Genomic DNA, 24,176 nt, shown 5'->3' on the forward strand with positions numbered 1-24,176 from the left:
GAATACTAAAATTTATGATAAAAGGGATGATTTTTCATTTCCTATCGTTAATTATCCGTTTTTAGATGGTGACGTTCCCTTGTCACCGTCTTACGGTGTTTTTATATCTCAACTTGTACGATTCGCTCGTGTATGTAACAATGTTTTAGATTTTAACGAGAGAAATTTATGTATTACTGAAAAATTATTACACCAGGGTTTTCGATATCACAAACTAGTCAAAACATTTACTAAATTTTATCATCGGTATAAAGACATCATTCGAAAATATAGCTCAACATGCAGACTTTTTATACGTTCAGGTATTTCACATCCAATTTTTTATGGAAATATTCTTTATAAAGCACAAAGGTGTCAGTATTCACCTCATAAACTTACAAAACCTTTGAATAGACTTATTAAGAAGGGATATAATTACGATACTGTTGTCAAGTCATTAAAGATTGCATATTTTGGAGTTAATATTGAGTCACTGATAAGGTCTTTGCGTCGGAACTAAACACATTTATTCTAAAAACAGTTGTTGGCATGACACGGGTTATGTTCTTCTCATATATGTTATGATGGTATGATACTAAACCCCTTACGGGAAGGATTGTGCCTGATGTTCATATGATGAAATCATAATCTTTCAGTCAGTTTAATTGAAGTCTGGAGCTGGCATGTCAGTTAACTGCTAGTAGTCTGTTGTTATTTATGTATTATTGTCATTTTGTTTATTTTCTTTGGTTACATCTTCTGACATCAGACTCGGACTTCTCTTGAACTGAATTTTAATGTGCGTATTGTTATGCTTTTACTTTTCTACACTGGTTAGAGGTATAGGGGGAGGGTTGAGATCTCACAAACATGTTTAACCCCGCCGCATTTTTGCGCCTGTCCCAAGTCAGGAGCCTCTGGCCTTTGTTAGTCTTGTATTATTTAAATTTTAGTTTCTTGTGTACAATTTGGAAATTAGTATGGCGTTCATTATCACTGAACTAGTATATATTTGTTTAGGGGCCAGCTGAAGGACGCCTCCGGGTGCGGGAATTTCTCGCTACATTGAAGACCTGTTGGTGACCTTCTGCTGTTGTGTTTTTTTATTTTGGTCGGGTTGTTGTTTCTTTGACACATTCCCCATTTCCATTCTCAATTTTATTGCTGAAAGTATAGGCATTAATACAATTTTATTGTACAAAGAAAATGAAACGAAAAATTTCACTCTATTTTTTTTTATTATATTATAACACACAGTTTAAACCTACCAAATTAGTGTTCGATTTGCTAGTAGTTAGTTAGGTTTGTACTTGATGATTTTTATAAAATGATTTCAACGTTTCAGCTGATTGCATTTGCTTTCTTTACAAATGTGCATGCGTTTTAAAATAATGCATTTAGCTATATTTCTGACAATAAAAGAGAACATGATTTTTATGGTTTTTTCATTTGCAAAATTTAATCAGCATCTGCGAAATAGCCCCTTACTGTACCTTGACCTTATCAATGTACAATTAAACAATAGATACTTAAACCTATCAAGGGTTTGAGGTCCTCTTAATATTAAAATTGTCTTTTGTGTTGAATGATCATTTCAGCTAGCGTGTGGAACAAACCAGTATACTATTATGGCGTTTTTGAGTTAAAGAAATGGATATGCAGTAGTCTTGTGATAAAAAAAAAAATCCGTCACTTGAACTGTTCTGAAAAAGACACATAGACTCTAGGCTCTATCATTTGAATTCCTCTTTGTAGGTTGAAAAACTCATCAGATGGCTGTAAAGAAATTGAAAGTAAACACTTACGACAGGTAGTTCGTGAAAAACTTAGCAACGTATTAAAAAAAAGTCAGGACCCTCAAGAGAAATCTGCAGCCATTCGATTATTACAGTCTTGTGGGGGAAAGCTTAAAAATTTGGAAAAATATGCTACTGATGCTCAGGTAAATAAAATAAAGTAAAATATGTTGCATAATGATATTACCAAAGATTGTTCAGATATTTTTATTTCTATTAAAATTCAGTTGTGTTTATTTTGTTTAAAACAGATATGGTAATACGTTTTTATTGCGGTAACGTGACTAAGTGATTCAGATTCTTTTCTAATATCAATTAAGCAGTGTTTCAATATTTCCTTCGTGGTAAATTGAAAAGGGATTAGTCCATATATTGTAAATATTACGGTGAAATTTGGAGATATAACTGTGTTGTAATTTAAGGTTTGACGTACATAGTAGATTTAACTGACGCAATTTAAGTTTACATAAAGCCTCATATGAAATAAAGGGTTTGCATTTAAGTGAATATTTTAGCTTTCAAATGCCATGAATTAAACGGATGCTAAACTGCCTCAAAATATTTGGCATCTTAACTATACAACGTCATATGTATACTTCCGATGTCAAAATACTGGACAAATTTATACTATTCGTGCGCTTCTGTTGATTTAAGTATTGATAAATGTAAGATTTTGGGACATAAATGAAAAATCTAGAAATTCAAAATGATAGTTTTTCTTGAATAACATACTGCTAGAAAGATGAATCTAATGCATCATCATATTTGCCAATAGCCACTCTTATAGTTATCGTTTCAAATGATGATCGTTAGAACTTATCATTTGTGTGTATTTTTAAGTTCAGTAGTGTTCAACTATCTATTTATTCCAGTAATTTTAGTAGTGTTCATCTCTAATTTTCGTTGTAGTTAATTCAATAGGGTTCAGCTATGACTTTTTTGGCAGTAAATTTAGTTGTGTTCAGCTCTAATTTTTAATGCAATAAGTTTAGAAGTGTTCAGTTCTTTTTTTCTTGCAGTAAGTTCAGAAATGTTCAGCTATGACTTTTATTGCAGTAAATCTAGTATTGTTCAGCTCTTTTTTTATTGCAGTAAATTCAGTAGTTTTCAGCTCTATTTTTATTGCAGTAAGTTCAGAAATGTTCAGCTATAACTTTTATTGCAGTAAAATTTAGTATTGTTCAGCTGTAATTTTTATTGCAGTAAATTCAGTAGTGATCAGCTCTCATTTTTATTGCAATAATTTTAGAAGTGTTCAGCTCTATTTTTCTTGCTGTAAGTTTAGAAGTGTTCAGCTCTATATTTATTGCAATAAGTTCAGAAGTGTTCAGCTCTATGTTTATTGCAGTAAGTTTAAAAGTGTTCAGCTCTATTTTTATTGCAGTAAGTTGAGAAGTGTTCAGCTCTATCTTTATTGCAATAAGTTCAGAAATGTTCACCTGTATCTTTACCGTGGAAAATGAACAATGCTGAGATATATTTCCATCCTGAAAAATCAGTCGTGTTTATATATGTATAGTCCGATAATTCATGGGGTTTTATATATTTTCATTGTTGTGAAAGATAGTAGTGTTCAACTATTTGCATTGCGATTAAGTGTCTTATTCTGAGAACAAATCGCAATTTTGACAAGTGTTTTAGTAGAAGTGTTACTATATTTGTATCATGTGAATGTAAGTGAAAATGATCCCTCTAACTGCTTATACCAGATAAAGGACCTATTTGAAGTATCTTACTTTAAGTGTTTGAAAATAGTCCGAAATAAAATCATGTTTCTAGTTAAATTTAAGATAGTTTTGATTTAAATAATTCTTTTTATCTAGTTCTAACGTTAAATGTCGTTATCAGTAGTCCAGGACTAGACAATAACTCGTGACACAATCCAATATAGATTTTTCACAATGTAGCTGTTCGACACATTATGTATGTATGTGCCTGTCCAAAATCAGGAGCCTGTATTTCAGTGATTGTCGTTTGTTTATTTGTTACAATTTTTTTATTTCGTTCATTTTTTTAATGTAATTAAGGCCGATTGTTGTCTTGTTGGAATAGTTACACATTGTCATTTCGGGGACTTTTATAGCTGACTATGCGGTATGGACTTTCCTCATTGTTGAAGGCCATACGGTGGCATCTAGTTCTTAATTTCTGTGTAATTTTGGTCTCATGTGGACAATTGTCTCAATGGCATTCATACCACATATTCTTTTTTAGATTCAGTTTATTGGTATAGCCTCACAGACATATTGTTTTGTTGGCTATATATGAATACACCCTCTATGTCTGTGTGCGCTGTCTTTGCAATATCTCTCAACCAGCTGCACGGATAATGATGAAATTGACACAGTTATCTTAAAAAATCATAGCACGTACCTAAAAGAAATGGAATCGTGGTCCAACATTTTTAAAGGGTGATGATCAAATTAAGAAAAGTGAAATTATTTTTTAATGTTCAATGTTCAGATTCAGAAGTATGTTTAATGGTACTCTTTTTTTTGTAATCTTTGTATGATACATTTATTACTAGTTCAAATATGTTCAATAATGCGATTCTGTTAACTTTCTAATGTATTATATACTTTTTTAGAAACTTGTATTTATAGATATATCTGTGTTTAAAAAAACAGTAGTATACCGGTGTTTAACTGCCCTACATCAATTAAGCAAGAACAAATCCGGGTAACAAGTAAAAATGAAGAAAACATATTTTTTAGTGGAAAACGAGCAACAGAAGTTTTCACTAACCTGCAACAAATACAAACTCAAACATAAATAGAAACGGACTATTTGAAAACTACTGCCATTAACCTGGCTTAGAACGATACATTTACGAAAAAAATTGGTTCATTGGGGGGGGGGGGGGGGGTTTCCCTTTGGCTTATTGAAATACCCTCGTTATTCGGTACTTTTATTTATTTTTGAATTACTTCTTTTGAACCTAGTTTTAATGCTATCAAAACATCCCTCTTATATTGCAATGTTAAAGTGCCTCTAAAATGACACCATTACTTTACATAACTAGATAACATAATAACACATTGTAAAATGTAAACCACAGAATAATAGCGGACACCTGAGTGACCTCCCATTAATTTACGACGGTATACTCAGACACCTCAAACGAAGTTTTATTTGCGCAAAACGCCCAACTTATCAACGCTACAAACGTTACTTATACGTTTTGGGACGTTTACATTGTAAACAATAAAATAAATTTAAACACATAATATTTAATAGAACTGTGGTTGATCCTAGATTTTAGATAGTTTCGACAGCACCACTGCTAAAGTGTCCCCTAGAGATAAAGCAAAGATGAGAAGAATCTTGAAGACCGAGAAAGCTGATCCATCCTTGATGACAAAAGACGAAATTGTAAGGTAAGCTATCTGATCCATCTTGATGTATAAAAAAAAATGCTTTACAAACGAGTTATTTGGTACTTTTTAAAAAAAATCTTTCTGAGATATTTTTCTTTAAAGCTACACAATTCTGTCAAATGATTTTTTGAAGGACTGTAAATTGATACTGTATTTCTTCTCTCTCGCAAACAGATAAAGAAATATTGACATATTTGCAGTGTCAAAAGAAGTGTTATGAAGGACACACATTTTTTCTCTCTCATTAAAGTAGAAAATCAACATGATTAAATATAGGTAATGATATTTTGTTTTAAGCCAATGTTCCCGTTACCTTTCAGCTTTGCAAACGTTTGCCCCTTTCATTACGTTGCCTGAGGATAATCAACACACGTTTGATTAATAAAAAATCTCTATAACAGGTATTCTTCGCTAATCATGAACGACAAACAGATGATGAATGGTCTTAATACAACTGCATTAGAAGAAGCCATTTGTGTTCTTGGTGATAAGATCAATGATATCAATCAGGTAAAATATATATGTCTTCAATTATAATGCTATTGAATTCAAAAGATAATTGCATATCATTCCAAAAAGGACAAGGTACGATAATGCCGATTTTCGGCCCCCCTATTTTCTCATTTATCATATTTCGTTTTGGAAAGCTATTTATCAAGTTGAAATATTCCCTTATGTTTGAAGTTTGTTTGGCTGAATTTAAAAACCATTGATTTCAGAAAATGGGCGAGGTTATTGTTGTTGAAGGGCACCAAAAACGCCCAAAAAGAGAAAATCACGATTTTTGGTCATTTTTTTTTTAAATTGAATAGGGTGCGCCTATGTGACCCGCAGAAAATTACATCGATTTAGACAGCAAAAAAAATCGAATTAAAAAAATCCTGGGTCACGTTGGCACAGGCACTTAAAAACTAAAAAGTTGTATAAAACACATGAAAAGTGGATAATAGATTGTTTTATAATATTTGAAAGTTTTCCCCCCTCACCTCAACCAGTACCTAAAATTAGTGGTTTTGCCGTTTATCCTAGCAGACTTCAAGCATTAGAGAATATTTTAACATAAGAAACTTTCAAAAACAAAATTTGAAAAATGAGAAAATATAGGGATTAAAAAACGGCTTTATCGTACGGTACCTTGTCCTTTTTACCGTCCCTCTCATCAAGTCCCACCAAAACTAACAGTAGAAAACAGGACAGTGATTATAAATAATTATAACATTTTATGGCATTTGTAATAATTTGAGATGAACAGACACTCTTAGAAATACCTATAGTCTGAGATTAAGATAGATAATAAATTTAATGGTGAAATATTCATAATGAACAGAGCACTTATATCTTTACTGGTGAAACAATCACAATGAACAGAGTGTTCTTTCTTTTTTCAATCAATCTACTAGACCTGCTTTCCCATACATGACCCAAACACTTGAAAGGTAGCAGTAATGTTCTTTCTTATATAAGCATTGATAAGAAACGCCAACACTGTACATGTACACAGAATAATCCACGACAGTCGTCTAAATTATCAGCACATTGTAAAACAAAATATAATTATCGAATTTTCACCTGATTTTCTTTCTTTTTCTCATTTGCATAAATGAAAATATACAGTTATTTGATATCATGTTAGGAAGTAATAATTTTGTTGTTTTTTTGTCTTAATAATTGAATAATTTTCTGACATTTGACTGAAAAAAAATTATGCTTTTTCATTTACTTAGGCAAGAAAACTAAAGTCAGTTTTAACAAGACTGAACAAGTATAACGATCTGACAGTTTACACAAAAGATAAAATCATATGCTTGAAAAATCTTCTTGGTACTTTGTCTCCGAGACAAATTGCAAGTTTACCGAATGGACCCCTTGGTGAGGCTATAAATGATGGAGCTCTGATTGATGTCACGTTTTCCTGCCAAGTGGTAAGTAACTTAATATGGTGACTTTCATAACGATATATTAATTTTAACCGGATTTTCGACAAAAATTTCAGTTATTCATTTTGGGATTTACGGCGGGCGGGCCGCAGACAAATTGTCTTGTTCTCGAGTTATGATTTTTGAGAGATTGAAAAATTATGTTTTCAGTCATATTCGTGTATTTACTCATGAACCGTTAAAACCAAGCTTTTCAAATTTAAATATGTTTGTAACTGATGACAAAATTTAGTTCAAGTTCAATAATGTTGATTTTCACTTTTCCTATTAAGGAGTTGTGAGTGTTGAAAGATTGAAAAAATGTTTCCAGTCATGTCGTTCTATTTAGTAACTCATTCAACTATTCAAATCTTAATATGTTGCCAACTATAAAGTTGTAGCGAGTGAGCAATTTTTAAATGCAGCAACGTAGGTTAGTCCCGACATTGATCTTTTGGTTCCTACTTTAGTTCTGGTGCAAAGACCCCAAAAATAAACCATATAAAATCTGTGTCATGTTTACATGTAAATGTAATGACATATGAAACTGGTTATGCATAAAATTATAGAGCCAACTAATATTACACAAAATCTGTTTATTTCTTGTAATAAAATGTATTAACTCGTTTTGATTAAAATGATAAACATTGTATATAAGATCTGATTTTTTTTTAATACGTATCAATTGAATTACAACAGGCAAGATCAGTGCTGAAACAATACTTAACCTATGTTACCAAACCAAACGTGAGTATTATTGTTATGATGTTCATATTCAATAGGACCTTTACTCATCTTGGAATTTATAAAAATAAATCTGTAAATATTTAAATAATATTGCTTACCAAATAGCACTAAGTTCATCAAGAGGATTGGTTCGATATTTTGTATACTTTATTTGAATGTTTCATTACATTATGAAGAAAAATGAGATAAAGTCGAATATCTTAATAGCAATATGCATTTGAAATGAAAAAAAAAATCAACGTTTTATCATTTTATCATGTTGTCAACTACGGACGAACCAGTTTAAATGCATAGGGATGTGGATATTCCTATATTATAATAATTTGCGGGTGGCTACATTTTCTTAAAATGATTACTAAAATGACCATAATCATACGTTTTTTTGATTGAGTTATCTATTATGTATATCATATTATAATTATATAGGTAGTTGGGGTCCATTTTGCTCATGTGTTTAAATCTGGAACCCTGATATTAAGATACACATTCATGGAATACTTATTGGCTATCAAATTTATTATTTAATCTCAATGACTAATATATTAAAAAAAAGAAATATATCCTTTGATAGGAATACCTTTTCCTTGTTTATGTGTTCATATTAATAATATTTCATGATTTATTCCATACACTGTTAAACTTTATTTCTATTTCAATCCAAGGGTGATATGAGTTCTGCGGAATTGCTAGCATTACCACCAAGCATCAAAGTATGCCTCCGTGCACGTGATATAGCAAAAATTCCAGCTATTCAGCTGACACTGGATGTTATTAATAAATTTACGTCGGAGTTTCAATCAAGAAACTTACAGGCCCCAGAATCTATGATAAGAAGGCTCATAGGAAAGGTATCTAATATTTAAAATTGTTTTATCAACTTTTCTTTGGTAAAGTGAAATTATTTGAAAATTCAAGAAATAAGAGACCTATAAATAACAATTTAACATATTTTCAAAACATTTTCGTTAGTATCAAAGTCAGTGCTGTACACGTTTGTTTGAAGACGTATGAATCTTTGTAAAATGTGTTTTGAAAAAAGCAAAAACTGTATTTCTCACAATGATTTTAGATAATTGACATTTTTTATTTTAAAAAATCAAGTATTCGCGGGAATATTGATAAGTTATAATCAACATCAAAACCAAATGAAGTATTTCTGCAGATAATTTCTTTTTGCCGTTCTCATGTTAGGTGTAACATTGGATAAATATTATCAGACCGTTAATTTGTACTGCTAAGGAAATATATAATTACGTGTATTTGGGTCCACAGAACATTTGATATTTTTCTTGAGTATGACCTAGAACAGTTTAACTGTTCATTGTCAACAATATTGTCAAATCTTAACCTTTTTTGGTTTAATTTTAGGTGAAAGGAGACAGTAATATCATAGCTGCACTTGCAAAAACACCACTTGGTAAATTTATACCATCAGCTGTGTTGCGTAAAAGTGTAGACATGGGACAGGAAATAGCTGATCAGTTAAATTCTGGAGAACCATTGACATTTCATGTAGGCTGTAAAAAAGTGAGTTTGGATTTTTAGAAAACACTAATTTGAAAAATAATTACCAGAGAGTCGACACTCTTCCAGTGAACTGTTTTTCAGTATCAACAGCCAGGAAATTTAGGTACTGGGATGAAAAAGTTTTATTGAAATTGCTAAAAGATATGAAAATCATATCTAATTATAACATTGATTTAAAATAGGTATGTAATCGTACATTTCTTGCCTCAAATACTGAATAGGAGTTTTTCAGTTACTAAACGCTTTTCAACTTCTTCTTTAGTTAGCCCTTTTTGTTTTTTTAATCAAATGGCATTTATAAGTTTTTTGTGATAAAACGTGTGTCTTGTATGAATTGTAATCCTGATTTCTATGATAACTTAATTTCAAAAGTTTGAAAATCTGTTTTTGCACCGCTTTAAAAAGATTCCATATTAATCAATTAACACTCCATGCTAAAGAAATTAAAAATTAGTGTACCAGCATTTAATAACAGACATGCCATTAGAATATAAGCTTGTTGTTAAATTGTTTAAAATGAATATTCATATATAGTATGAATCATTTTAGATTTGAAAATAATTCAATGTTTTTTAAAATTAAAACTACTATAAACATTGTCGTATTTCATATTTAATTCAAAGTCAAAGATATATAATTGTTTGATCTTATAGTTTATGTCAGTTGTTTCCCAATAGTGTGGTGTGGATGAACTTTTGAATTTGCCATATAATTAGAATTTTCGGTTTCAATTTCCATTTGAGTTGGTATATTATTATTTATTTTTTTTATTACCACTTTTAACTGTATTACATCTAATTAGGATTGAATGGTCGTCTGTTTTTTTAACTTAATTTCAATGTACATGTAAGTATGCTCAACGTTGTAGGCAAATTATCTGTATGGGGAGTTAACAAATACAATAGGACCACCGACTGCAGACAATCTAAACTGGACAACTGGGGTATACAGAGCATTACAGGAATCTAATATCCTCAGTGGAATGCCTTTACGTCATCTGAAAAACATATCTGATTCACAGATTTTTGAAGTAGCAGATGCCTTTCTTGCATCCAAATGCATTACTGGAAACCAGGTAAAATATTGTTAATATTTATTAACAAAGTTATGTTTGTCTTTTAACTTGATTGCTTTTATTACTGTATTCCATTCTATGTCTAGCTTAAAACGAAGAAAAATGTTTATTATGCCAGATCATGATGACATTTTTGAAATAATGTGTATTTTTGTAAAAAAAATCTCAAAAATATGTAAATCATATGCAACAGATGCTGGGTGGCTTCTATATATGCTGTCCCAAGGTTGGTGATCTAATCATTTAACTTATTACTGGTATGAAATTTCAATAAATAAATTTCAAGGTCAAGGAGTTTCATAAAATGTAGCACATGCACTTTACCTAACATGATGTTTTCTTTATTTCAGAAAAAAATCATTCTGCAGAAGTTTTTGTCTGTTCAACAAGTGAATGCGACTACAGTGACATCAGAAGATATACAAAATATGGACCCACAAATATTGTTTAATCAAAAGTATAATCATAAACAAATAATCTTTTTGATGGATCAAATTCTCTAAACATAGTTTTTATATAAAAAGCCCAAGAAATATATAAGTAATACATAATTACTTTTGGAAGGATGACCAATGTTAGAAAATAAAATCGTAAAAAGCAGACAGTTAGTGAACCAAACCTCACCATGAATAATGACATGTATTTTGTTACGTTTTCAGTCGATATTCTTGAAGTTGTTACAGAAATTGAAGATGAACATTGTGGACAGTCACACATCAAATCACAAACTTAAGGCTTTTCTATGAAGCTCTCTTTTTATTATACATCGCCATGTATTCTGTATCTTATCTACACAATGTTACCTTCAAAGCTTTCTAAATAATAGGATTTGAAAAATCAAATACTTCTATAGCCTTAAAAATTAGCCCTCTTGTATCAAAGACCACTTTTTTTTTGAGAGTGCTAGAATTTATGACTTGTAAATTTTTTGTAAACCATTTATTTGCTTTCAGGCTACAAATATGCAAATTTTGGTGACCTTCTTCTGCTGTCTATTCTATGGTCGGGTTGTTGTATCTTTGACACATTCCCCATTTCCATTCTCAATTAAACATGCCATTTCAAATTTTCTTTACAATATGCTGCTACTATGCATTTTAACAATAATGGATATTTCTTTTGAAAACATGTGCAAAAACGCACAATGTTGTATGCCAATAAATGTTGTCGACTTTTCGATGTACATAAAATTTGATCATATTTAGTTGAAATAAAAATGAAATGCAATGTTGGATTTCTGGTCTGTCAATAGACCACTTTCGAGTTCATCCGTCACCGGAAAAAACTCGTCAATTATACGCGCCTTTATCATCGTCATTTGTGCGTTTAGGGGCGTCGTCACTTCCTTCCAATGTTGAGCGAGTGGTTGGAAAACTATAATTCTATATTGTACGAATTATTCGGCAAATTGAATTCTCAAAATTGACAATCAACACTGCTGTCATTAGGGAAATGTCAGTAAGTACCTACAAAGCAACCATTATTTCTAGTTTATCCTGCACAAAGACGATCACTAAGACGCTTGATGAACGTAAAAAGTGCAGGGATACAGGCGAGCCCCTCTATCTGGTAAATGACGTCATAAAGGCGTGTCTAATTGACGAGTTTTTGCCGGTGACGGATGAACTCGAAAGTGGTCTATTGATACATGAATTCCTGTTATATCAATTGACACAACATGTTCATGAAAAACAAACTTCTGCTTATTATCTGCTCGTGTTCTATTATTGAGTTTTAAGCAGCTAGTACACCACAAAAATTAAAATGTTCTAATTTGAATCTTAGTGATGTTAGAGAAAAATAGAAAAACATAAGATATTGATAAGAGTCTTGAATTATTCATTTACAATTATATATACAAATGCTCTACATTCTGATTTTATGATTTTTGATGTTCTAAAATTTAAGTATAATCTTTGCTTCTTGTTTAAAGGTGTTTTTTTAGCTTGTAAATATTTCAAAATTGCAGAAAAATATATATTTCTTATTAACAAAACAACCTCAGCTTTTACGGATTTGGCTATACTTTTTGGACCTTTTGGATTATAGCTCTTCATCTTTTATATAAGCTTTGGATTTCAAATATTTTGGCCACGAGCATCACCGAAGAGACATGTATTGTCGAAATGCGCATCTGGTGCAAGAAAATTGGTACTGTTAATTTTATTATAAAGCATTACGGCAAGGATTCGCAGGCAAGTGCCTCTATTACATGTTTTTTTTTTTATTTCTTCTTCTTGAAATTAGATTACAAGACTTAGTGTTTTACGCTTTCAATATTTATATAAATTTTACAACAATAAGATCAATTTATGAAAAAATTTTGTGCAGAGAGAGTGTATGTTTACAAATTGATACCCTGAAAGAAACCCTCCTTTGTCAAATTTTAGTCGAAGTATTTCAACTGTTTCAGTACTGCTTTGTAAGGGCGCCCTTTAGAGGAAGCATTCAACATCTTAACCCATCTAATAAGCTATCTTCTTGGTGATTATCGAGTGCATCACCTTTAAATTGATAGCCAGTTACGATAAAGTTACTTTTTTTGTTTTTACAGAGAAGAAGAATTGGCAAAGTACGGAGTAAATCATATTGATGACATTTGCAGCGTAATTGCTCGAATAGACGTTTCACAAGTTCCAATGGGAAAGATTTTGCAGAAAGCTCATTTCTGTACTACATGCATGGTATGCAATTGTAAAAGGCTTAATTCTAAATACTTTCCGAATCTGACATTGTATTAAAGATTTGATCTTAGTTCTTTTTCTGGGTTTAAAATTGAGTACCTTTAACCAAGGCAATTTTTCCGCACTATCATTTTCAATGTTCAGTGGACCATGAAAATGGGGGAAATTTTCTAATTTGGCATTGAAATTAGAAAGATCACATCATAGGAAACATATATTCTTAGTTTCAAGTTGATTGAACTTCAACTTCATCTAAAACTACCTCGACCAAAAACTTTAACCTGAAGCGGGACGAACAGACCAACTGACCAGAAAATATAATGCACATAAATGGGACATAAAAAGCATATCTATAAAAAAAAAACCAGAAATATAACCGGTGTACCCAGAAAGATACGCATATTATAAACTGAACGGATGTTCTGTTTATTTATAATGGATACAACTTTACAATTCATTTACAATATCAATTTATGAATTGGTTTGTGAAGTAATGCATATGAATGTGTATATTTATTACGGGTGTTTCCTCTCTAAAAAAAAAATTATGAACAAAGTGTTCATTATGGTTAGATTACGTTTCTCCTTGAAGGTTATTTAGACGCCATTATGTTTTAGGAGATAGTTGTTCAAATACCTCTAACAGATGGCCTTGAATATGTCCCATTTAACATTACCACAGTAATACTAGATTTATAAAAAAATACAAAAAACAAACTTTAATCCTGGTATCTTGGATTCGTTTATTGGTCGATGCAACTGCTAAGTCTTAATTCCCCGAGGGTATCACCAGCTCAGTAGTGAGCACTTATCTGTGTTGACTTGAATTATCATTGATATGGTCATATTTATAAATTAACTGTTTGTAGTACTACGGCTTTTCTTCCTCGAAATAGATTACCTTAACTGTATTTTGCAAAGCGTTTGGGAATTTTGGTCCTCAATGTTCTTGGATTCAAGCTAATGAGTCTTTTGTAGACGAAACTCGCGTCTGGTTAAATACAAAATTTAATCCTGGTATCTATGATGTCAGAGTTTTTTTAATATATTTAATATGACATCAACGTATGAATTCTGTTGCCAATTTTATTATGCAATGAGCAACATGTCGGCTGTACCTGCTAAGTCAGGATCTACACTATTATGTTAACCTGATATCGCTGACCTGATCGTTGTAGTTTTCGATGTGCTCTCTTTAGTGTTCTGACGATTGTTGTTAGTCTTTCCCTTCTGCGTCTCAATCTTCACAAAAAAATGTAATAAACAAAAACACAAAAAGACCAGATAAATTCAAAAAGGGGAAGGACCTAAAAACATAATCAAATGGTTGATTGTGGAAATCAACGACTCTTAACTTGATACAGACATTTCTTTAGAGTAAATGGCAAAACACATGAATACATCGGACAATAAGCATCTACTGTGAGTTAGAATTAAAGATAAGCTGTTAGTTTGTTAAAATATAAAGTTGAAAACTTCAGAAATTGTTTTGAAAAAAATTAAAGAGGCCAAATGAAATACAAAGTATAAGAGCATTGAGGACCTAAATTTTCGAAAAGTTTTGCAAAATACTGCTAGGTAATATATTCATTAGTTTAAAATATGCATTACATAAAATATATATCTAACAATAGTACATGACACCAAGTTTGAAACACAAAATTGAACGGGTATATATGGTGGGTTATTATTTTTCGATAGCTGGATTTTTTATGGTACATTAAGGGCATACGATACAGTTACAGGGGAGGTAATGACGTTGCTAACGTAAAATGATATTTTTGCGACGTCAAACAGTGACATATCGGGAAAAGATGCATTTTTTCGACTGCTTTTTATCATTCAAACTGATTTAATTTGAAAACTAGTTCATGGACCCCTTTTTTTCAAAACAGCAATTTGTTTCATTTTGCAGGGAGATCATGTGATCCATATTTTATAAAACTGTAAATAGAGGATTTTTTCTAATTTTGATAAACATACAGCAAAAAATAACGTTTTTTCCTCTATCCGTGAACATTTGATAATTATGAGTTATTTCTGAATAAAAAAGGCATAATATTTTATGATACTTTTAAAATAGAGAAATTACCGATCATTTAACAAAAAATAATTTGTGTTTATCTTTTATAACAAAAAAGGTATGTCTTTCTTTCGAAAAAGAAATTACGTCCACGAATCTGAGTTTTGAGCAAATATACAAAATTTCGACCTCATTTTACTCAAAAAGTAGCACATGAAGGTATATTTTTTTATTACATATTTGATTTAATCAGGTAAAAATAGCCTATATGCAAATTTTCACGAACTTGTAAATACAGGATCAAAACTGTATCGTATGCCCTTAACTGATAAGCCTGTTAGTAAGTGTAATGTAAAGAGTTGATGTTATTCATAATGTTAATGAAGTGATTTTGTCATTTTAGGATGCTCCATCTTTATCTATGGACAACGTCACGGATTGTGGGGCTCTTATTTGTGCTCTACCTTTAACCAAATTTGATCGACTTGACGATGATTCGTTGACCCAGAATGGTGAGGCACTTGCCGTTAAGTGCCAATGGGGACTACAGAAAAGGAAAAAGATTATTAACTTAGCTTTACAAAGGGGACTTATGTAAGTTGATAGTGTTCGAAGGTTTTTACACAATATTGTGAATAAAACAGATTAATGATTTAGATGTTAAACGATAAATACAAATAAACAGGTGTTCAAATTCTGAACCAAGTACAATTTATTCACCTGTCCAATCATAAAAACAAAAACAAATAACTTCCTGGATATTTGATAAATATCATTGAACCATTTTCAAAATGCTAATATGGTCAAAACCTATGGTTGAAACGTTATTTAATTTATAAGAACAAGCAAGCAAATACATTGTCTTCTTTTAAACATTAATGATACAAACTGTTTTTCTTGTGTTGTTAAGGCACTACATATAGTACTTAAGATAATATTGAAATTTACTTTTTTTCCAGAAATTCTCCAAATGCCATGACAGATGTTGACATTATGACCCTTAAAACGCTGATAGCTGATTTTACTCCTGACGATTTGGATGAGATACCAGTGGTATAGTTTAAACATTGAAACGTTTATAAACAATAGATAATACGTATTCTGATACAATGGTTACACACAACACAAACACGTTTTGATCAATCTACATTTGGTAGACAATTTGATTGTATTTACTGTACTGGATTGGAATCAAAGACACGTCAGAATACAATCAGTTGAAGAGCTGTAAGGTCAAAAATGACATAATATCTAATAGGATAGACACGTAATAAGTTATAGACAGAATTGCAAAAGTTTTCTGTTAAAAGTAAAATAACAAAATGCCTAACTCAAAGGAAATTCCAAAACGGAAAGTCCTTTATCCAACACACTGAACAAATAGAAAACAAAGATTTTTTTTGACTTGTCATGCATTATCTTAAATTAGAAAAATTGTTAATTAAACCAACATTTTACATGTGATATATAAGCTTTCTATAAATTATGTAATTTAGCATTATTCTTTGATGAAATTGATTTGGCAACAGTTGTTTAGTTCTATTTAAATCTCTGATTAATTAAGAAGAGTCCAGGCAATAAGCAGAAAACTGAGAGACTTCACACTCCGAAAAAAAGAGACCGAGGACTTCACCTGCTTTACATGAATTGCCAGCTGTTTCTATCCACGCTCAGGCAAAATATCACAATCGTTTTGAATAATAGTTCACATGACTATTATGTCATCGTCGGGTCTGAGACTGAGGAAATCTGTCGCTAGTGATGGATAGGCTGATGACAGTGGATCGTTCAATGGCGCCTCTGATATATGTTTTTAAAAAGTTCAATTAATACTTGGCCTTCAGATATTCAGCTTTTGGCGTTCGTGAAGACCATCAATCAAGAAAAGTGCTTCAAACACAAAACAATTAACAGAGTTATTTTGATGTTTCTGTGCAATGGGATACAAACCTGATTTGTTTTAGACTGTCCCTCAGAGCTAAATATTTGATTTTTTTTTTTAAACTGCCCAAGACATACCTGTCAACTTTTCAAAATGCCCATTGGGGTTTTACGTGCAAGATAGCTCTTATAGTCATACAAAACCTTTAAGGGGGCCTTCAAATATATTTTTTGGCTTTTTTTTTTTTATACTTTTACAAGCCTATAGCATTGTAAAATTAATAGTTTTGTTTAAAGTTGTGGATATAAATAACTGCTCTTTCAAAATTTCCATTTGAGAGCCTCTATGGTAGAAATCCCCTGCAAAAAGTGACAGTTGGCAGGTAAGCCAAGGAAAACATGTCACCCTATCTGTTCACAGTATATACTGGCTCTGTGCCATCGAGGCTGTCATTTAGTTAGTAAGTCAAGTATAATACTGACACAACGTGTTTGTCAATAATGTATGATTGTGACCTTAAAACTATGCAGTGTCTATTTCAGCCGTTTTTCTTTATAATTTTGATGTTAACTGTTGGACATTAGACCAGCAGAAAATTGATTCCCTGATTATATTGGGTTTTACAAGATTAGATTTTTAAGTTTCCAGCTGATTTTTTTTCTAAATTTATTTAAATACTTAAAAAAACGTCTACACAGACGATATGCAAACTAATACTTTTTATTATAGCAAGCTTTTGCATTAGCCGAAAGTGCTGTTGTCCAAGCCTTTAAAGATAGAGACAGTGTACAAGAGGCTAGACGATTGAAAGGGTTTAAAAGTGACTTTTCAGATAAAGAAAGAATCACTCAACAAGAAGGAACTCTCCATGTATTCAAAAAGATTATTCAAATCAAATTATCTGGTGTAAGCAGTCGTAAGAAAAGAGACACATCAGCTTGTAAGTATATATAAAAGATATATTGGATAGCAATTTGGTTTTGATATTTTGATTTTTTAATCTTAACACAATAATTACAGATTGTATCACTATTAAGTCGTTAACATTTGGAAACAAATTCTATTCTAAGGAATACAATTTACAATGCGTTTTAAATGTTTATATTTCAAATGTTTCATAGTTTGTTTCCAGAACATCTTTGCTGAACTTGACTCAGATCGAAATTTAAAAAAAAATAATAAACGTGTCATTTGAAGAAAGGTTTTTCTAGAATGTTTTATGACATAAAATATGATATTTTGAGTAGATCAAATTATTTTTTCTCGGCTGAAATGTTGGATAATATAGTTTTGGCAAATATTTACTATAAGACTTCTCAAAATGACCGTAATGGTTGTCAAGAAACATATCTTGTTAAGAATTAAAATATTGAAACTATTCAAAATAAGTAAACAATCAAAGTGATGTATAATGATATATTTTCAAAACTTCTTCAGTCCAGGTACAGAATAAGAAATGTTTCAAACTTTGTAAAAGATAACTGAAACTCTAACGCGGGGTGTTACAACACAATTTAAGATGTTGATGTTCTATTTATCATTGGTACTAGATCAAAGTAATCTCAAACCTGTATAATTTATTTCACATAGTAAAAAAAAATAATTTTACTACAAGAGAGAAATGGAAGAAACCAATCCGATATCCAAATCCACAGTTCGGTGAAAGTGATTAAAAATAATATTGATTTTCTAGTTAAAAAAAACATACGTTTCAAAATTATGTGTTTGTGTTGAAGATGATATTCATGAACAATTGACAAAAAAAATTGTTTATGAAGCAAATATAACCTTTTGTAACAGTGACTATCAAAATGAAACTTGACAATATGTGTTCATCTTGAATTTTCCAGATACTTTGACCTGTGATGATTTAAAGTCGCTTGGTTCAGTAGGATTGCCTGCAGTATCAGAGGCTAATCTAATGGCTGTCAATGACAGTGAATTTCAGGACTGTTTGTTAACTTTAGGACAGGTCACACACTGGTTACCTGATCAGAAAGAAACATTAGCTCAAAAAATGATATCTGTAAGTTTTATTTATTGAACAATTTGTATGCCCCATTTATGGGTATTATGTTTTCTGGTCCGTGCGTCCGTCCGTTCGTTCGTTCGTTTGTACGCTCGTCCGTCCGTCTGTCCCGCTTCAGGTTAAAGTTTTTGGTCGAGGTAGTTTTTGATGAAGTTGGAAGTCCGATCAACTTGAAACTTAGTACACATGTTCCCTATGATATGATCTTTTTAATTTTAATGCCAAATAAGAGATTTTCCTCCATTTTTACGGTCTACTGAAAATAGAAAATGCTAGTGAGGAGGGGGCATCTGTGTACTTGGGACACATTCTTGTTATATATATATATCAAATACTAAAAGTACAAAAGGAGTGATGTGGAGATTTCCTTTCAATATTTTTTTTTTCTACATGTTCTTTCTTGAGTATCAAAAACGATCTTTTAAGATGAACATAGGAAGCTGTATAAATGATGTCTTTCTTTTTCTTTTTACCAGCCTGAAAATAATGAACATTTTCCGATTTATTTATGGATGAAAATCAAGAGTTTGAAATTGAAAGTTTTATTCGGATGATCATTAGTTAACAAACAGAATAAGCTAAAAAATGTTGATATGTCATGGAGCTCATTTTCGGGGTATTTGATTTTTAAAATAGGGCGGGAAAAGTCTGACTCATATTAAATTAATATTGGTATTATTTGGGTCTCAAATCAAATGAAAAAAAAATCAAGAATCTGCTTAAATTTTGTGAGCTATTTTAAAAGTATTATATAAAAAGATAAATGGGTGTTATGGGGCAAAACATTTTACCTTCTATCTTATGGTAAAAAACCTAGGATTACGAATACCTAACACAAAAAACTAACCTAAGTTCATCCTTAACTTATTTTATAGATATATGGCACACCAGGCAACTGGACTTCTGAGACAATTGGAACAGCAGGAAGTATGATACAGGGATTAAGTGTGTCAGATATAAATACACTTAATATGGATATTAACAGTGTTAGCTCTCTAGGTCAGCTGGAAGGATGGACAGATGAACAAGTAAATATAGATTTTACATTAATGATCAATTAAAAGATGTTTGTTCCTATATTTTGTTTAATATGGTCAAGTTAAGGCTGATATAAAATTGTTCAATTAGTTAAGAAAAACGAAAAGAGTTGGGTTGGGGTTAGGGATTTACATATTGTATTCGAAAGACATTTAAAAGAAGAAACTTTCAAATACAAAACCTTTCGACTCTTCTTTAACTGTAGAACTAGTATTTTGTATTTTATTTGTTTTATCTAGGACTAAGTAATTCTATGTGACGTTTTATTCAGAGATGTCTTAGTACTTAGTTGTTGCAGATGCTTGGAGAATATAAATTCCCACAGTAGAATCTGACCATTAGTCTTCGCTAGATATGTTTACTAAATTCTCGGTTTATAGATAAAACATACTGTTAAGGAGGCTTGAGGGTATAAAAATTTCAGAAAAAAATTAAACATTTGTTTTCCATTACGAATTTTATTTATTACCTTTTGTAGTTGTTACTTTATCATATGGTACAAAAACATTAAAAACAATTAATTCGTGTTGGCCCCAGATGACTTTTAAAATGTAAACATCATTGAAAAAGTTCCAAATTATCCCCCTTTGATGGAAAAATGCCATTTTTTGGCTTTAAAATTGAAATATCTCTTTTAACTCATCGGTGACCTATATTTTTTAATATAATTTCGATATATGCTGTACTTAAACTAAATTATTGTAAAATTTGAGCGATTTCTGTAATAAATTTCTTTTTTTATTTCGCGATATTACCTTTATTTCTCCTTTAAGTTCAACAGAAAAAAAACACTTTTATGCTTCTTTCGAAGACAGATTGTGAACGCAAATGAACGGTGACCCCATTTTTTTATTTTATTTTTCTATTAACTATAAGATAAAGTTTATTTATAGAAAAATATAGAGAAATCCTATATAAATGATTTAGGCCTGCGAACCCCCTTAAGAAACTTTATATGGTTAAAACATCCTCGGGCAAGGTTGAACTTAGATCGTTTGAAAATTATTTGTAGATCTTTTTTTTTAATATAACTCTGCACGTGATTTTGATTTTTAAAAATTCTTGGCGTTCCTGATGATGGTAAATCAAGAATTTAAAGCGTTTAGGACACACAAGGTATACACCATTACTTGAAGGTTACAATAAACCATTAGATTTTAAGGTGCAGCCATCATGTTTATGAAGATAATATGGTATTTGGAAGGAAGGAAAAAAGAAGTAAAGCAGTCAACATTGTTTTATAATCTTAAACACATTAACAAAAAAACAGACAACTCGACTTGAAAAAAACAAAAAAGACATAAAGACACGGAATTTTGAGCAAAAACGAAAGACAAAAATTAACCACATCGCCATAACTGATTTTCTATAGGAATTTCTCTCGGAGTTCTTTTTTTTTATGCCCCACCTACAATAGTAGATGAGCATTATGTTTTCTGGTCTGTGCGTCCATTCATCCGGATTCAGGTTAAAGTTTTTGGTCAAGTTAGTTTTCGATGAAGTTGAAGTGAAATCAACTTCAAACTAAGTGCACATAAACTTCACGGTCCACTGAACATGGAATATGATAGTGCAAGTGAGGCATCCGTGTAATATGGACACATGTTTGTTGTTAATTTACTTTTAACATTGATATCAAAAATAATTTTAGAAAAGATCTGCTTATACAGTGTTTATGACAAACGTAAAGAACGGATTGCCAGCAAGTAATTTATCCAGTACAGAATTGACAGCATTAGGAAACTTTATTTGTGGAATGCTTTCAACTGAAATAGACACAATATCACCAGTTGTATATATGTAAGACTGTTTTATTATTGTTGAATACATTAAGCCTATAACAAAATGTTGAAGAATAAGATCATTTCATAAGAAAAAAAATACAACTTCGTAGTTTTAACAGTTTGAATTTGATTGGATGGTTTATTTGAATAGAGTATGACATAAAGTTGGTATGGTATATGCAAACAGCATAATTTGGAGTCTCTAACTATTAAAAGATATCAGATTGCATATCAATTAAAAATGGAAAATCTACATTATTCTCACATTGTTTCGTTTCCACTTTATACTGAATATTCAATAACATAAACAGTACCAATGTTTCTACACCAGATGCGCCTTTCGACAATAAATGCCGCTTCAGTGATGTTCGAGGCCGAAATATTTGAAAAATCAAAGCTTATTAAAAAGACAGAGCTGTAACCCAAAAGCCTTAATAAGTATGCCAAAGCCGGGCAAGGCATTAATTTTTTTTTTATCAAAAATCATTATAAAGGACAATATATTATTTTCAACTTAACATCTTTACCGTTGTACACTCATTCCTTCTACAGTAAAGCATCTTCAATTACGTTTATTTCAATTTTGTAGTAATAACAAAACCAGTTTTATTCCCCTTCTGAAGGTCGAGAACACAATTAAACGGAGCTTTGTCTACAAAATTGAGAATTGTAGATACAAACTTCATATTTAAAGTCATAATCAAACTTACTTTCGGAAGAGCCAAACAGATTTTCATGGCCTACTGTATGCTCAAACAACGAATATATCTAAAGACTTATATTTTGGCAGGGATTCTGCAGAGGCTGTGGGTGGTTTGACACATTGCAGTGCTACTCAACTGCAATCTTTTGCTGGATTAGCTAAGCATGCAGATGCATTTGGGGATGACATTTCACAGTGGGACGAGTCGACAGTTTCAACAGTCGGCATTTTGATAGGTTAGTTACTCTTTTAGTTATGATGAGGAACTCAATACAAAAAAAAATCAATTTTAGAATCTATGGTAATTGGCATATCATGCAGAACTTTTTTCTATAAATTCATTTTTTTTTTAATTATAACAATTTTTCTTTGCATCATTTATTTGCTTTTCAAATGAATGATTCATACGTAGCATGAATGATCTTTTTCCACTATAGTAATGCTATTCTACATATGTTTGCTAATAAAAAAAAGTTGAAACCAATGCATGAAATAAAGAATAAAAATGGGGAATGTGTCAAAGAGACAACAACCCCACCATAGAAAAGACAACAGCAGAAGATCACCAACAGGTCTTCAATGTAGTGAGAAATTCCCGCACCCGGAGGCGTCCTTCAGCATGCATATTTACTTAACTGAGGTGCTTTTAAATGTTTTGGCCCATATTAACAATGTTATAAATATGCTTAATTATAAGCATCGTATCTTTGATGACTTTTTACATCTGCCGGGTCGATGCCACTGTTATCACCATCTCAGTTGTTAGTACTTTTGTCTTGACAAGATATGCCATTGATAGGTTCATTTTATGTTAAATTCATTTTATTAGAGACAATTAGGTTGTTCTACCTCCTAGTATATATTGCATTTAATCTTATTTGACACATTTTGGAGGGATTGTTTTGCTTTAAATGCTCTCCAACTTCGTATTTGCGTTTGTTTTACACCTGTTTTGATTCGATGTGTGGCTGGTGAATTTAATGTAAATGAAACATGCTGTCTGTTTACAAATTATTATCCTTTGATAAGTTTGTAATTTAATGAACATAATAGAGAGTGAACGATAAGAATTAAACATTAGCCAGCGTAATGTCCACACACAAAACATGACAATTTAAAATTTATTAAATAAAAGGGAAACATTAAGAAAGTTTTGTAATCTACAAATGTTTTTTCTTATTATAGGTGCACTTAGTGTGAGCGAAGTATCTGCCTTAAGCCCTGGACAGATTGACAGCATTGATCCGAATATGATCAGTTATTTCCCAGTTGAAGCCATGAAGGTAATATGATCAGTTATTTCCCAGTTGAAGCCATGAAGGTAATATGATCAGTTATTTACCAGTTGAAGCCATGAAGGTAATATGATCAGTTATTTCCCAGTTGAAGCCATGAAGGTAATATGATCAGTTATTTCCCAGTTGAAGCCATGAAGGTAATATGATCAGTTACTTCCCAGTTGAAGCCATAAAGGTAATATGATCAGTTATTTCCCAGTTGAAGCCATGAAGGTAATATGATCAGTTATTTCCCAGTTGAAGCCATGAAGGTAATATGATCAGTTGAAGCCATGAAGGTAATCATATTCTATGGATTGTTTGGAATGAGAAGAATGT

At 31.3% G+C, this 24,176-nt stretch overlaps 1 protein-coding gene across 3 annotated transcripts in view; it reads left to right on the forward strand.

The window, feature by feature from the left end:
• LOC134686822 (uncharacterized) overlaps nucleotides 1-24,176 on the forward strand; it is a 63,611-nt gene that overhangs the window by 35,333 nt on the left and 4,102 nt on the right. For all 3 annotated transcript variants that reach the window (XM_063546624.1, XM_063546626.1, XM_063546627.1), the window contains exons 7-24: nucleotides 1,735-1,921; nucleotides 5,031-5,152; nucleotides 5,554-5,662; nucleotides 6,877-7,074; nucleotides 7,768-7,815; nucleotides 8,478-8,663; nucleotides 9,184-9,342; nucleotides 10,211-10,417; nucleotides 10,768-10,874; nucleotides 12,972-13,101; nucleotides 15,528-15,718; nucleotides 16,084-16,177; nucleotides 17,736-17,946; nucleotides 18,857-19,032; nucleotides 19,911-20,063; nucleotides 21,725-21,873; nucleotides 22,648-22,796; nucleotides 23,746-23,843. In XM_063546624.1, the coding sequence (XP_063402694.1) occupies nucleotides 1,735-1,921; nucleotides 5,031-5,152; nucleotides 5,554-5,662; nucleotides 6,877-7,074; nucleotides 7,768-7,815; nucleotides 8,478-8,663; nucleotides 9,184-9,342; nucleotides 10,211-10,417; nucleotides 10,768-10,874; nucleotides 12,972-13,101; nucleotides 15,528-15,718; nucleotides 16,084-16,177; nucleotides 17,736-17,946; nucleotides 18,857-19,032; nucleotides 19,911-20,063; nucleotides 21,725-21,873; nucleotides 22,648-22,796; nucleotides 23,746-23,843 (2,674 nt within the window). The remainder of the gene's footprint in view (nucleotides 1-1,734; nucleotides 1,922-5,030; nucleotides 5,153-5,553; nucleotides 5,663-6,876; nucleotides 7,075-7,767; nucleotides 7,816-8,477; nucleotides 8,664-9,183; nucleotides 9,343-10,210; nucleotides 10,418-10,767; nucleotides 10,875-12,971; nucleotides 13,102-15,527; nucleotides 15,719-16,083; nucleotides 16,178-17,735; nucleotides 17,947-18,856; nucleotides 19,033-19,910; nucleotides 20,064-21,724; nucleotides 21,874-22,647; nucleotides 22,797-23,745; nucleotides 23,844-24,176) is intronic.

Source organism: Mytilus trossulus, chromosome 10, assembly GCF_036588685.1.
Source record: "Mytilus trossulus isolate FHL-02 chromosome 10, PNRI_Mtr1.1.1.hap1, whole genome shotgun sequence".
NCBI lineage: Eukaryota > Metazoa > Mollusca > Bivalvia > Mytilida > Mytilidae > Mytilus > Mytilus trossulus.